At 35.9% G+C, this 13,143-nt stretch overlaps 1 protein-coding gene across 5 annotated transcripts in view; it reads left to right on the top strand.

Moving 5' to 3' along the window:
- ATL2 (atlastin GTPase 2) overlaps positions 1-12,050 on the top strand; it is a 67,944-nt gene extending 55,894 nt beyond the window's left edge. For 3 of the 5 annotated variants that reach the window (XM_068564267.1, XM_068564270.1, XM_068564268.1), the window contains 7 exons: positions 699-791; positions 2,912-3,050; positions 3,824-3,951; positions 5,071-5,127; positions 6,099-6,170; positions 7,692-8,123; positions 10,280-12,050. In XM_068564267.1, coding sequence (XP_068420368.1) covers positions 699-791; positions 2,912-3,050; positions 3,824-3,951; positions 5,071-5,127; positions 6,099-6,170; positions 7,692-8,123; positions 10,280-10,399 — 1,041 coding nt within the window. In that variant the 3' untranslated portion in view covers positions 10,400-12,050. Of the gene's footprint in view, positions 1-698; positions 792-2,911; positions 3,051-3,823; positions 3,952-5,070; positions 5,128-6,098; positions 6,171-7,691; positions 8,124-9,678; positions 9,694-9,790; positions 10,207-10,279 lie in introns of those variants that run through there. The other 2 variants (XM_068564271.1, XM_068564269.1) reach the window with 2 other exon arrangements.
- The last annotated feature ends 1,093 nt before the right edge of the window (positions 12,051-13,143 follow it).

Raw genomic sequence — 13,143 nt, 5'->3', positions numbered from 1 at the left:
TCAGGTGATCACTTCTACGAAATATTTGGGCAGGTTATGGTGTCATTTTGTGTATATGATGAAATATACTCTATTTGGCCTATATCAGTTTTTCTGAACTGGGGTAATTTTGCCACCCAGAGGGCATTTGCCAGTGTCTGGAGACATTTTTGGTTGTCACAGTTTTGGGGAGGAAGTTCATGCCATTGGCATCTAGTTTATAGAGGCCAGACATGCTGTTCAACATCCTACAAAATGTAGGACAGCCGTGATAATAAGAATCATCTGACCCAAAGTGTTAGTAGTGCTGAGTTGAGGAACTTAAGCATATGGGAATAAAAAATTCTGTGAAAAGAACTAATTGGTCTAGAATTAGGTTAGTTGGTCTTCTAGTTACACAATCTTGACTTAAAATTATGATCTGTATACCCTGATATGTCTTTTGTTTCTTTTTTAAATATCCTGTATTATTGCTTGTGGTGACTCCTTATACACAGTGAGGTTCTCAAATGGAGGTAGTTTCTTGGTATAGGAGCTGGGAGTATTGTTGGCTTATGTAGGCTCTTGATACAACTATGAGTAGTATTAAGCCATTTGGTTACTGTAACTTTTGATAAGGATTGTTTTTGGTGAGTAAGGGGTGCTTCAGTTATTAAAGTAGTAATTTTTGGTAAAATTTTATAAGAAATGATTTCAATTTGTTTCCCTTCTTTCTGTAGACATTAATGTTTTTGATTCGAGACTGGAGTTATCCTTATGAACATTCATATGGTTTGGAAGGTGGAAAACAATTCCTTGAAAAGAGATTGCAGGTAAGCCCCCATTTCTTAGAGAGGAGAGCATAAGCACCAAGCCCCAGGGGAAGGTGTGGCCTGTCTGGACTGCTGCTTAGACTACCAACCTCTAAGTGTCATTGGAACAAATTGAGTATCCCAGGTTAACCCAGATAGCTGCATACATAGTTGATGAGAAGTAAATTGGTAGCACTCCTGTGAAAGAGGACAATAGAAATGCCCTCAAGTAGAAGTTAAGGAATGGATATTTCTCTCCAGAGCCAGCTGCCCCTTCAGTAAATCAATATTCAAAGGATAAAAGTTTGAAGTAGACTAACTTTTTGATCTGCTCAGCTTGCATGCATGTCTCTTTCTGGCCCAGCTGAGCTTCTGAGCATTTGGGACAGGCTGGATCATCTAGTGTGGATGCATTGAATACAGATGATGTGAGACTCTCTTTCCAAGGAATACTATCTCGTAGAGTGGCAGCATATAGAGAAAAAAGGGATCTTAAACATTATCTAGTATAGCCTTTACACACACACACCCCCCAAAACTGGGACCCAGAAAAGTGACTTGCCTTTGGTCACTTAACTAATTATTGATAACTGGGAGTAGGACCCAAATATCCAAACTCCTGGCCTGGCCTATGCAAAATGCCACACCAAGTCATTCCTGGAAAATAACATCACCGACATGATCCTTTATTCCTAAAGGTACCCTCCTATGGAAGTACTTTGGGAAACCCTCAGGTCAGATACTACCTACCTACTGATGTCCACAAAAGATACATAAAAATACCTTTATTCATAAGTAGAAGGTTTAGCTCTTTGGGGTAATAAAATTTCGTTTGTTTCCTATGGAAAAATGCATTTAATTTCGCAGCCACATGCAAAGACTTAGGGTATAATGTAATTTTTCTTAATCCTAAAATGAGATCAAAACCAACTCCTCATTTCTTGGATTATTTGAAAGGCATTTCTAGACTTGTCGGAGATAATTTCATTCATCAGCATTTTCTCTGGTTTGTTCAGAAGAAATTAACCCACAGCACATCAGGCATGCTAACTAAATTCAGAATTATGTACTTCAAAGATAAGGAGGTTTTTAAATATATTATTGAAGCGATACAGAAAAGTGCTCAGATCATAAGTGTGCAGCTTGAGGAGTTTGTACAAATTGAACATAGCCATGTAACCACCCAGAAGCGGCTGCCTGTATCCACTAACTCCCGCCCCCTCCCCCCCCAAATCCTTCATTACTCTTTTGACCTCCAACAGGCTTTGTTTTTGGACTTTTTATGAAAGGAATCATATACAGTATGTATTCTTTTGTGTCCAGCTTCTTTTGCCCAGTATTACATTTCTGAGATTAATCCATATTGTTGCATGTAGTTTAGTTCACTTATTCTCATTGCTATGCAGTATTCCATTGTATGAACAGGCAACAGGTTTTCCATTCTACTCTTGATGGAGATTTAAGTAGTTTCCAGATTTTGTTGATTACGAATGGTGCATGTTTTTTAGAATGGTTTTTGAGAAGAGTTTGGGAGAATATGTGAGTTATATTGGGATAAGTAGTTAGTAAAAATCTAACATTAAGATTTCCTTCCAGAAAATGCATAGCAGTTCTCTCTTCTGCAAAACACTGATAAACTAGCATAAATCATAAATAATCATTTGGAGTGAGTGCCGAAATCCTAATAAATTTTTAAGGCTCTTTGGACTGCGTTGGAGCTTTTCGCCTTATCTGTTGTTTTGCTCAGGGGCTGACCTTTTTATCTGTAGGCAAATTAGTACTTTGTTTTTCTCTTTGCCATTATAAGTACTTTAAAGGCAAATTCTTAATTTATTTACTGGTTTATAAATCACAACCACACCTGTTGTTCTGGTGTTAGATATTATGATTAATTATTATTTGTATTTATTCATATCCTTGGCAGCTAACATGGGAAGAAAAAATCTTTTTTGGTTTAAGACAGAGTGGGGTCTTATCAAATGGTTAGAAATGGGTCTTTAGTAAAATTTTATTGTCAAGAAACACCCATCTAGACTAGCATCTGAGTTAGTGTGCATGCATGTGAGTACGTGTGTGTGTTTTCTTAAAAAAATGTGTTTTTCTCTTGTTTGCACCTTCACCTTGTCTCCTTCTGTCCCCAGGTAAAACAAAATCAACATGAAGAGCTACAGAATGTAAGGAAGCACATTCACAATTGTTTCTCAAATCTTGGTTGCTTCCTTTTGCCACATCCTGGTCTTAAAGTTGCAACTAATCCTAGTTTTGATGGGAGATTGAAAGGTGGGAATTCCCATTCTTGCTAAAATCAGAACTTAAGTTTTAGAGGCTGAAAGTTAAAAACAATACATGGTTCATTAAATTTTCTCTTTTATACTGGAGGACATTTTGATGCATTATTAATGGTGTGATTGTAATGTATTGGTTTGTTGCAAACACCTGGCGTATTGATTAACATTTTATAATGTGGTCTGTTGCTCAGCACTGATGTCCTAAAAATACTGAAGGCTAAGAACATTTCAGTATTTCATCTGATTGCAGTCTGCTAAAAAGCATTACCAGTGTATTATATTGATGTAATTAGATTTAAGTCTGTTTGGGGGTGATGGTGTAATTTTTTGTGTATGTTTTAGGATTATTTTGAGCATGATGGCAAAAGGCATGAGGATTGACAAAACTTTTAACAGTATGGCTGGAGAAACAAAATTTAGTATTAAAATTTAATACAATTTCATGAATTGCTTGCCATTTGGAAAGGATAGTTTAGTTAAAATACTTGATGTGGAATTTGTTCTGGTAGGCCACAGTTTCATTTATTATTTGGGCTGAAAGAATTATTGGGAGATGAGGGAAGTGGGGTAGTAGAGTGGAGGGGTGGTTATATTTTTTCCTAGGAGATGTGACAGTGTGATGTGTTTGGATGAGTTTTTTGAAATGAATCTACACTTAAGTAGCGTATTTTTATTTTATGAAATAGAATTTTATTAACTCTTACCAATGGAGACTTTACTTTTTTTTTTTTTTACTAACATGTTGACTAATTTCATGTCCACTAGATATTGATGAAGAGTTTAAACGAGAGCTTCGAAATCTGGTTCCATTGCTGCTTGCCCCAGAAAATTTGGTAGAAAAAGAGATAAGTGGATCTAAAGTCACTTGTAGAGATCTTGTAGAATACTTTAAGGTAGGAAAATTCTTACATTAAATGGCTTTGTCTAAGTTAGCTGACTTAAAACTCATCTGTATGTACAAGAAATTTTTTTATCTTTATTTTAAAGCAAAAAAGTAAAATTTATATTTTTTTGCCTTGAATTGGATGTATCAGTATTTAAGAATATTTAAGATTGTAGCAGACAACATGTATCTTCTAGACAGTGATTTTATTTCTTTGTAGAGTTATCCTACTTTTTCTCCAGCTCTGATATGGAAAGAAGAACCATTCACCGTAATATTATGATACCACTCTATCATTTGAGAATGATAATAGGTATTGGGAGCATAATTCTGTATCCTGAGTTCTCACAAAAGCCTTCTCTCAGAGTCTGGGACTTGATAAGAGCAGCTGAAAGTATCCAGACTGGGTTTGAGCTCAAGTAAATTATGCATAGATTTTTTTTTCCCCCTCTGCTGTTCTCTAATCTTTATAGCTTGCTTGCCAGAGCAAGGCTATTGTAGAGGTTTGTATTTATTCATTGTAGTTGTAAATAGGCGGAAGGGAAATACAGTTAACTAAGAGTGTATTTTTGTATTATTTAACGGACACTTGATCACTTTCATACTATCTTTGTTCAGTTATGAGTTAATTTAGAGAGAGTAGAAAGTTGAGGTGAAAGGTTCCTATATGGAACTTACTTAAAAACTTTCATCTTTCTTTCTTACTCTTAAACCACAAATTCAGTAATTTCTTTTCCTTTGAACTGAAATATACTTTAAGCTGGTCAAAGTAAAATACTGAGTTAAAATATTTTCTTACATATTTATTTGAAATGTTGGCAGTAGGGGAGAATTATGGATTTCTTTTCATAAAGTAGATGGCATTTTATATATAACTTTTAAATATGAGACATCTATGCCAAGTTGGAGTTATATTTGGAGACATTTCTCTAGGATATTATTTAGCAACATACACACTTAATAATGTTGAGAATAGGGGTAACTGTTGGAACGAGGGTGTATGATTTTTAAAGCCTAGACTTTCCTATAATAGTGTGAATCATTTTTCTATTTAATGATTTTTCTTTCTTTCGGGATGTGGAGCCAAATTGCATAACCTGTGAATATAATGAGTCTTCTGTATTTTTAGGCTTACATTAAAATTTATCAAGGAGAGGAACTTCCACATCCAAAGTCCATGCTTCAGGTAGTGTGTGTGTTGTACATACATTTATTTACGAAGGAGAAAACAAAATCTTTGCTTTAGAGATAAATGCTGGAAATGGGGTAGTGTTTCTTTCCATGCAAATACATTTTAGATACTTAAGGCATGGGTCCTGAAGTTTTAATGAGTTTTTGTAAGTACAGGTTTTCACACCTTGCACACCAGAAATGAGGGTCCTTGGTGCCTTCTCTTCAGTTGCTCAAAAAGTGTAGGAGAATTTCTGCTTCAGAAGATCGCTTCATATGGGCCTTGCCAAAGCAAGGGCCTTGCTTCTGCTCTCTGAGTCTTTGACAATGAATGTTGTTTGAAATAAGGCTTATTTTCTCTTGATATTAATGATAGATGTCTGGTTCTGGTGAATATAGATTTTGTTTTTCTTTTTTTTAAAAAGGTGTTCTTTAGGGACAGTGTTGTTTTAACCTAATTCATTTTTTAAAAAATTTGCTACTTTGGGCAGTTTCTCAGTTTTATAGTGGATTAAACTTTTTTCATAAAATCCAAAAAAAGAAAAAAAAAAAAAAAACTTTTTTCATAAAATCCATACAATGAGCAGTTTTGTGGATCTAAAAATGTATCTTGTGTATATAATACTGATTATGAGAGAGAGGACCATATGAGTATCAAGAGTTGATTCTTTGCACCTGGGGACTTGACACATTTTGGGGTTGTATCTGTTTAACTCTCTATAATTCCCTGGGCATATGTGGTATTTTCTACAAACCCACTTTCACAAACCTAAGCAAAACAAACTTAGGCAGGTAGTCCTATTGGAAGCAATCATTATATCCTTTATACTGGTGTTTCCTTCCATTGGAAAGGAAAACTGGACGTTGATAATGTTTTCTCTGATTCCTTTTCAGACTTGGTCATTGTACATAATTTATTGCCTTAATCAGCATTTATAGTTACCAGGTATTTCACATGAAATTGGCACATTTTATTTTCTTTCTTAGGCGACAGCTGAAGCTAATAATCTTGCTGCAGTAGCAGGAGCAAGAGAGGTCTATTGCAAAAGTATGGAGCAGGTTTGTAACTAAAATGTAAATTTGACGCTAGAGTAAGGTGGAAGAGTTGTATATTGAAAATAATGGAACCAATTTGCGCTCCTCGTACATTGTCGGGGTACATCGTTCCCAAATGTCCCTTTATCGCCTCTGCTGGAAACAAACTAAGAATGTAATTCCCATGGTTAGAGTGCAGGATACGGGTAGTAAGTTAATACATAGACCACACTGCAATATTTCCTGACACATGGCTCAGAGCGCTGCTGTTAGTAGCTTCTGACGCAAGCAACATCAGCTGAAGGGCAACAGCAATTTCTATGCTAAGCTTGCTAACTCAAACATTAAAGTACCTTCTTTATGTTATCCTTTCTTTTTCTTTTTTGTTTGAGGTTTTTTTTTTTTAACATCTTTATTGGAGTATAATTGCTTTACAATGGTGTGTTAGTTTCTGCTTTTATAACAAAGCGAATCAGTTATACACATACAATGTGTTCCCATTTCTCTTCCCTCTTGCGTCTCCCTGCCTCCCACCCTCCCCATCCCACCCCTCTAGGTGGTCACAAAGCACCGAGCTGATCTCCCTGTGCTATGCGGCTGCTTCCCACTGGTTATCCATTTTACCTTTGGTAGTGTATATAGGTCCTTGCCACTCTCTCACCCTGTCACATCTCACCCCACCCCCTCCCCATATCCTCAAGTCCATTCTCTAGTAGGTCTGTGTCTTTATTCCCGTCTTGCCACTAGGTTCTTCATGGCCCTTTTTTTTTTTTTTTTTTTTCCTTAGATTCCGTATATATGTGTCAGCATACGGTATTTGTTTTTCTCTTTCTGACTTACTTCACTCTGTATGACAGACTCTAACTCCGTCCACCTCATTACAAATACCTCCATTTCGTTTCTTTTTATGGCTGAGTAATATTCCATTGTGTATATGTGCCACATCTTCTTTATCCATTCATCTGTCGATGGACACTCAGGTTGCTTCCATGTCCTGGCTATTGTAAATAGAGCAGCAGTGAGCATTGTGATACATGACTCTTTTTGAATTATGGTTTTCTCAGGGTACATGCCCAGTAGTGGGATTGCTGGGTCGTATGGTAGTTCTATTTGTAGTTTTTTCAGGAACCCCCATACTGTTCTCCATAGTGGCTGTATCAATTTACATTCCCACCAACAGGGCAAGAGTGTCCCCTTTTATGTTATCTTTTACCCACTTTCTTGCCAGCAGTCTTCTGTACGCTTTTGGTGTATTGCTGGATCAGGTGAAGTCAGGTACAGATTGCAGTGTAATTCTTTTTGTCTTTATTGCTATATAATTAATACCAATATAATTAATTTTGGAAAGTTTATTTTGCTTGAGGCAGTTAAACATATAAGAAATAAGTAGGTTATGATAATGTGTGAAGTATTATGAACAGATTTAAAACTAAACCATGTAGGTGGTTTGACTTTTTGAGATTAAAAATTACGATCAGGGAATTTCTTTCAAGTGTGAATTATTTCCAGCATGTAATCTGTCCTAATGTAACCCTGCCTGTACAGGTATGTGGTGGGGACAAGCCTTACATTGCACCTTCAGATCTGGAGCGAAGACACCTGGATCTCAAGGAAGTGGCGATTAAACAGTTTCGTTCAGTAAAAAAAATGGGTGGAGATGAATTCTGCCGTCGTTATCAGGACCAGCTTGAGGCTGAAATAGAAGAAACCTATGCAAATTTTATAAAGCACAATGATGGCAAAAATATCTTCTACGCTGCTCGTACCCCTGCCACACTGTTTGCAGTCATGTTTGCTATGTATATAATCTCAGGACTGACTGGCTTCGTTGGCCTAAACTCTATAGCCGTCTTGTGTAACCTTGTCATGGGGTTAGCACTGACGTCTCTTTGTACTTGGGCATATGTTAAATACTCTGGGGAGTTCAGAGAAATTGGAACAATGATTGATCAGATTGCTGAAACACTATGGGAACAGGTTGGTATCTGTCTTTTGGTTTTTCAGTGACTAATCTTATCCCTGTGACTCCCCACCCCTCCTTCCCAGTGCCCCATTCCCCACCCCCAGTATTTGCATGCCTACTTTTCCTTTATATGGAGAATGGTAAAAGTATATTTTCCTTTTTGTTTAGATGCATAATTTGAATATAAAGTATGAACTGTTTTTTTTCCCCTTTAAAGTTGTAATTATAGTGTGCTTTGGTTGGCTTACATCTGTAATATCCTTTGGATAGATTCTTAGTCATAGGCCTGATTATACCAGACAAGTGGGCAGGGCCAGAGTCTTTAAGGATTTTTTTTTTTTTTTTTTAAGAAAAGAAAATATAATTAGTGCAAGAGTTATGAAGGTAAGGAAAGAAGTTTAGAAGTGTAATTCTTTTGCTTTAGGAAAGCAAAAGAAGTTTCTAATATTGGCAAGAACCAAGGCATGCTTATATTCCGGGAAAAATATTGGGTCTTCATTGCCTTCCATGAAGTTAGTAGTGATTTACTGATGTACTACAAGGAATGATCTTATAGGGAATTCTTAACATCCAAGAAACTTTGTTTGACCTCTATACTATGGAAATACTAATGAACAAAAAGCAAAGCACCACAAACAAGAGAACCAGCTTTTCTTAATCATAATCCGTTATCTCAACCAGAATTCAAATCATGATTTTTTACCTCAAACCAGAATTCAAAGTTGGGCCTGACAAGTATCTACTAAGGGAAAGCCTTGTTGTATATCAGCCAACTGTTGTCTGGAATTGCCTGTGTTCAGAAAATTTCATTTAAGGATGTTGTCATTAAAATGATCATCGTGAAATACTTGAGCATCATGTCAAGGACCGGAGTGAAAACTACAGTTATTACTGATGGACAGTTATAAAAGGTGTTTTCAGATACCATTTCTGGGCTGATGAAGTATTGGGCTTATTTGAAGATCTAAGATATGCAGGTCCATGTTGGTTTTGGCTTTAAATTCAAAGACTAAAGAAGTTGATTGGACGTTGACTTTTCTATTAATAATGTCATTATTATTTTATACAGTGACCCACTATATTAATTTGGATTTTATATTTCTTCTTTATAGAAATGCTCTATTTATTCAGATCTGATTTGGAAGCTTGTGTCTGGATATTTGTAAAATTTAAATTTTTATATCTTAAAAATAATCTCATTCTTTATATTCCTTTGATATCTTCTGACAGAAGATGGATTAAAAGCTATCACAACCTCAAAAAAAAAAAAGCTATCACAATGTCACTTAAAATATTACCTACTTTAAAAATGTTGGCCCATTACTAATTTTCTGCAACATGAATTTTGATAGTTGTACATTGTCTTCTTTTGAAAACCACTCATCTCCCGTACAGCATTGATTCTAGGATTTTAGAGGTGCCATTATTACAAAACAAGTAAATGGAAGAATCTAAAGTGTGTAAAATTATTTTCAGTATAGTTGAGGTAAGATGATCACTAGTCAGAAGATCTGTGCTGTGTCAACACCTGTCTAAATTTTTTTGCATTTCTCTTTTCTTTTGCTTCAGAGGAGTCCCAGGAAGGTGAGAAACCTACAAAGTCTCAAATTCTTGTAGTCTTAAGTTCTTTAACTTCAAGGCACTCTGAGTCATTCTCCTAACAAATCACTCCATGTTTTAGGTGTTTTCCAAACTGTTTGAAGTTACTAGACGTCGAATGGTTCATCGTGCTCTCTCATCAGCACAGCGACAGAGACTGTCATCCAACAATAACAAGAAGAAAAATTAGACAGTATTTTTAACTTTTTTCTCTATCCGAAGTGTTCACACTTATACATGTAGGACAATAAGCAGGACCGTCTGGGCCGGTCTGCATAAATGCTGTATACATACCAGATTTGATGCTGCATATAGGGTATGGAATTGCACATCCGTCTCATAGGAATTGTAAATGGTTTGAATAGGAGGAAAGTAATTTTTGTTGCATTATAAAATGTCTAACTGCATTATTTGTAGCATCATAACTTTTTTTGGGAGAAGCACCTTTTTATTTCCCACATTCCTGGTTATTTTCTTCATTGCTTTGAATTGAATTTTTATATCTATTTTTATATGTAACCCTTTTTTTACCTCATGTTTTTATTTGTTTTGCACATTTCTCATACCACAGGTATTGAAGCCCCTGGGTGATAATTTGATGGAGGAAAACATAAGGCAGTCTGTAACAAACTCTATCAAAGCAGGCCTGACTGACCAGGTGTCTCATCATGCCAGATTAAAGACAGACTGACAGTTCATCTACTCATGGACTCCACTCTTTCTTTTTTTCACGCTTGCTGTACAATGAGAACTCAAATAAAAATAAACCAAAGTTTACAATCAACTGTAGAAGTAGTTTAGTATAACTGGCTTCACAGATGGCTGCCACAGAGTGTGAAATTGTTTGTTGGTTTTAAGCATTCTGTTCATGGCTCCTAAGGCATGAAGATGGGCTGAGGAGCATTAGTTTTCATGCACACTTGTACCATGTTTAATTCTTTTTTTTCCCTTTTTACTTAATCTAATGTTAGTGAAATTTGTCTTATGTAAAGGATATTTCAGGGAAATATTTTAAGAAATCTATTTAGAGTCTCTTTAACACAGTGTCCCATTGAAATTTTGATTTTTAGAGAAGTTATGAATCACTGTATCAAGAATCAGTTTGGAATGACAATGAAGCCTTTATTGAGCCACGACATTAAAAGTATATATTGCTTTACTGCCTTCAATACCAGTATTACATAAATGCATGTATCAGAAACTTCACAGAAATTACATGACAACTCTTGTAGCTAAGAAAGTGATTCTGAGGTGTACATTTGTCTTGCCTTTTAAAATTTATAAACCTGCCCTAAAAGGAGATGCATATCTGGGAAACTGAACTGTCTCTATGCAGTTTAGCCTTCATGTACATAAAATATGCCGTTAATTTATTGGGGGAGAAATTCCATCCAAAAATGTTGCCTACAGCTATGAGTTAAGAGTGTCTATACAGTGTGTAGCTTTTATTTTCTAAAATCACAGGTAGGGCATGTATATGAATTATAAATATATAAATACGATTTTGTATTAAAAGTTTTGTAGCTTATGACAAAATCTGGTTCTGTGGTAGGCTAATGAGTACCGTCCCTGTGAAGGAATGTTTGTGGCTCATGTCAGTGTGTGAATGCATAGACAATTTGAAGTTTTTGATATATTTGTGATATTTATCTTCTTGAGCACTGCAATCTCGCCACCCTCCCCCCCACCCCCTCCCCCCAAGGGAATTCAATGGGAATGTTCATTGTGACTTCGTCCTCTGTTGCATTTTAAAGTTCCTTCCTGTAATTTATTTTCAGTACATAATTAAACATTTGTATATATAAAATGGAACTTGTGACTTTTTTTTTTTTTAAGGAATTCTTCAAATATGTATTCCATTACATAAACCTATTTGTTTATACTGAAAAGAGCATGAGTGGGAAACACCCAAGTGAGAGCTGTAAGGTATCGTACCTCATACCTCGAATCTAAGCTTGTAAAAAGTTATTTTTCTGTGTCTGTCTCTGTTAGGGAAAACTTGTTGTGATTAGCCTAGGGGATTTATTAATTTTGTTTCTCTCTTTTTTGTGGTGTATGTAAGGCTAACATTTTGTAATACTTTTGTAGCCTTCTCTACGAACACCTATTAAAGCGTCTAGTTTGGTTTTTAAGTGAACGGAACTCAGATGTTGAGTTGCATGGCGGAAAGCTCTAAATTTGCTTTGGTTGATCTGTCCGCCTCCTGCTGCAAATCCTGTTTTTATATGGACTGTATTTGTTTCCATCTGTATTAAACTGCTACCAACTCATCTGTTCTTAAACAGAATCCACCTGAAATGTGTCTCTTTTTATTTCTTTTACCACCCTGTTCTATGAATGCCGTGGACTGTTTTTATGAATGGAAAAAATAAAAAGTTCGTTGTATAATAGCAATTCTTCTGAAATTAAAGACAGGTTGGTTATTTATTTATTTAGTTTTAAGCAAAAGAGTTGTGAAATCTGAACCATTGGATTTCTTAATAGTTCTTGTTGGAAAGAGCGTTTTCCCCAAAGATACAATTCTATAAAGGGTTCTAAGAAAGTACTTTGGTTTCAGCTGGAAGACTCTGAACATTGCTAAGCAAGAAGCAATAAAAGGGAATAAAGACAAACTCAAAACTGTTTGCTGAAATAAGTTTTGTGTTAGTATATTTTCTGTGGTATAATTTTTTAGTAATTTATATTATAAGGTAGGTTTTTAGAAAAGAAACTTAATAACAAACAGTCTATCTTCCTAATTAAGACATAAATAATTTACTTTTGTGGAAGGGACAATCATTTGTGCCCCTACTATTGAGTATGCCTTAGATGCCTCTCATGAAGATAGCTAGTCATCCTTGCTTCACTGAACGTATTCTACTTGTGAAACTGAAGAGCAGTATTTAATTTTTGACGGTTTATATTTTCGGTGAACTTTGAGCAGGGCTTCCTTTAGTTGTTTTACTTCCGGAATTGGGCTAGCTAGGGACTTGACCCTTGCTGTAGGTGTGGGTGCTGCCTGTGTTAGTTACACTGTTTCATTATTGTGGGATTAAAAAAATTTTTTTTGGTCCTAACTTGGTTAAGAACCTATTAAAATATAGCATGAAATTTCAGAAAACACTGATGTTGCTGTTAATGGTCCACTGAGGTCAAAAGACCTTACGGAAAGCTTTCTGACGGGCTGCTTCTCTGCTAGTGGCGGGTTGCTTGGGTCTGTTGCACACATTCTTAGGTTTCAGCAGCTTCATTCCTGGCTTGAATTTTCCCGTACTTTGACCGTAATTGATCTGTGCGCCTAAATGTTTTTCCCTTTGTGTCCTAGTTGTGGGGTGATGGTGAGAATCAGCTTGGAGAGCTGGCAGCTCTTTCAGGCAGCCATCTTACCTGGCCAGAGTTTACTAAGCAAATGACTGTCTTACTTGGATTCAGTCTGGAGCCTCTGTCAGAGAGAAT

This window comes from Eschrichtius robustus, chromosome 15 (assembly GCF_028021215.1).
Source record: "Eschrichtius robustus isolate mEscRob2 chromosome 15, mEscRob2.pri, whole genome shotgun sequence".
In the NCBI taxonomy this organism is placed as follows: Eukaryota; Metazoa; Chordata; class Mammalia; order Artiodactyla; family Eschrichtiidae; genus Eschrichtius; species Eschrichtius robustus.
The sequence above is the reverse complement of the archived record's forward strand: the minus strand, read 5'-3'. Positions and strand labels throughout refer to the sequence as shown.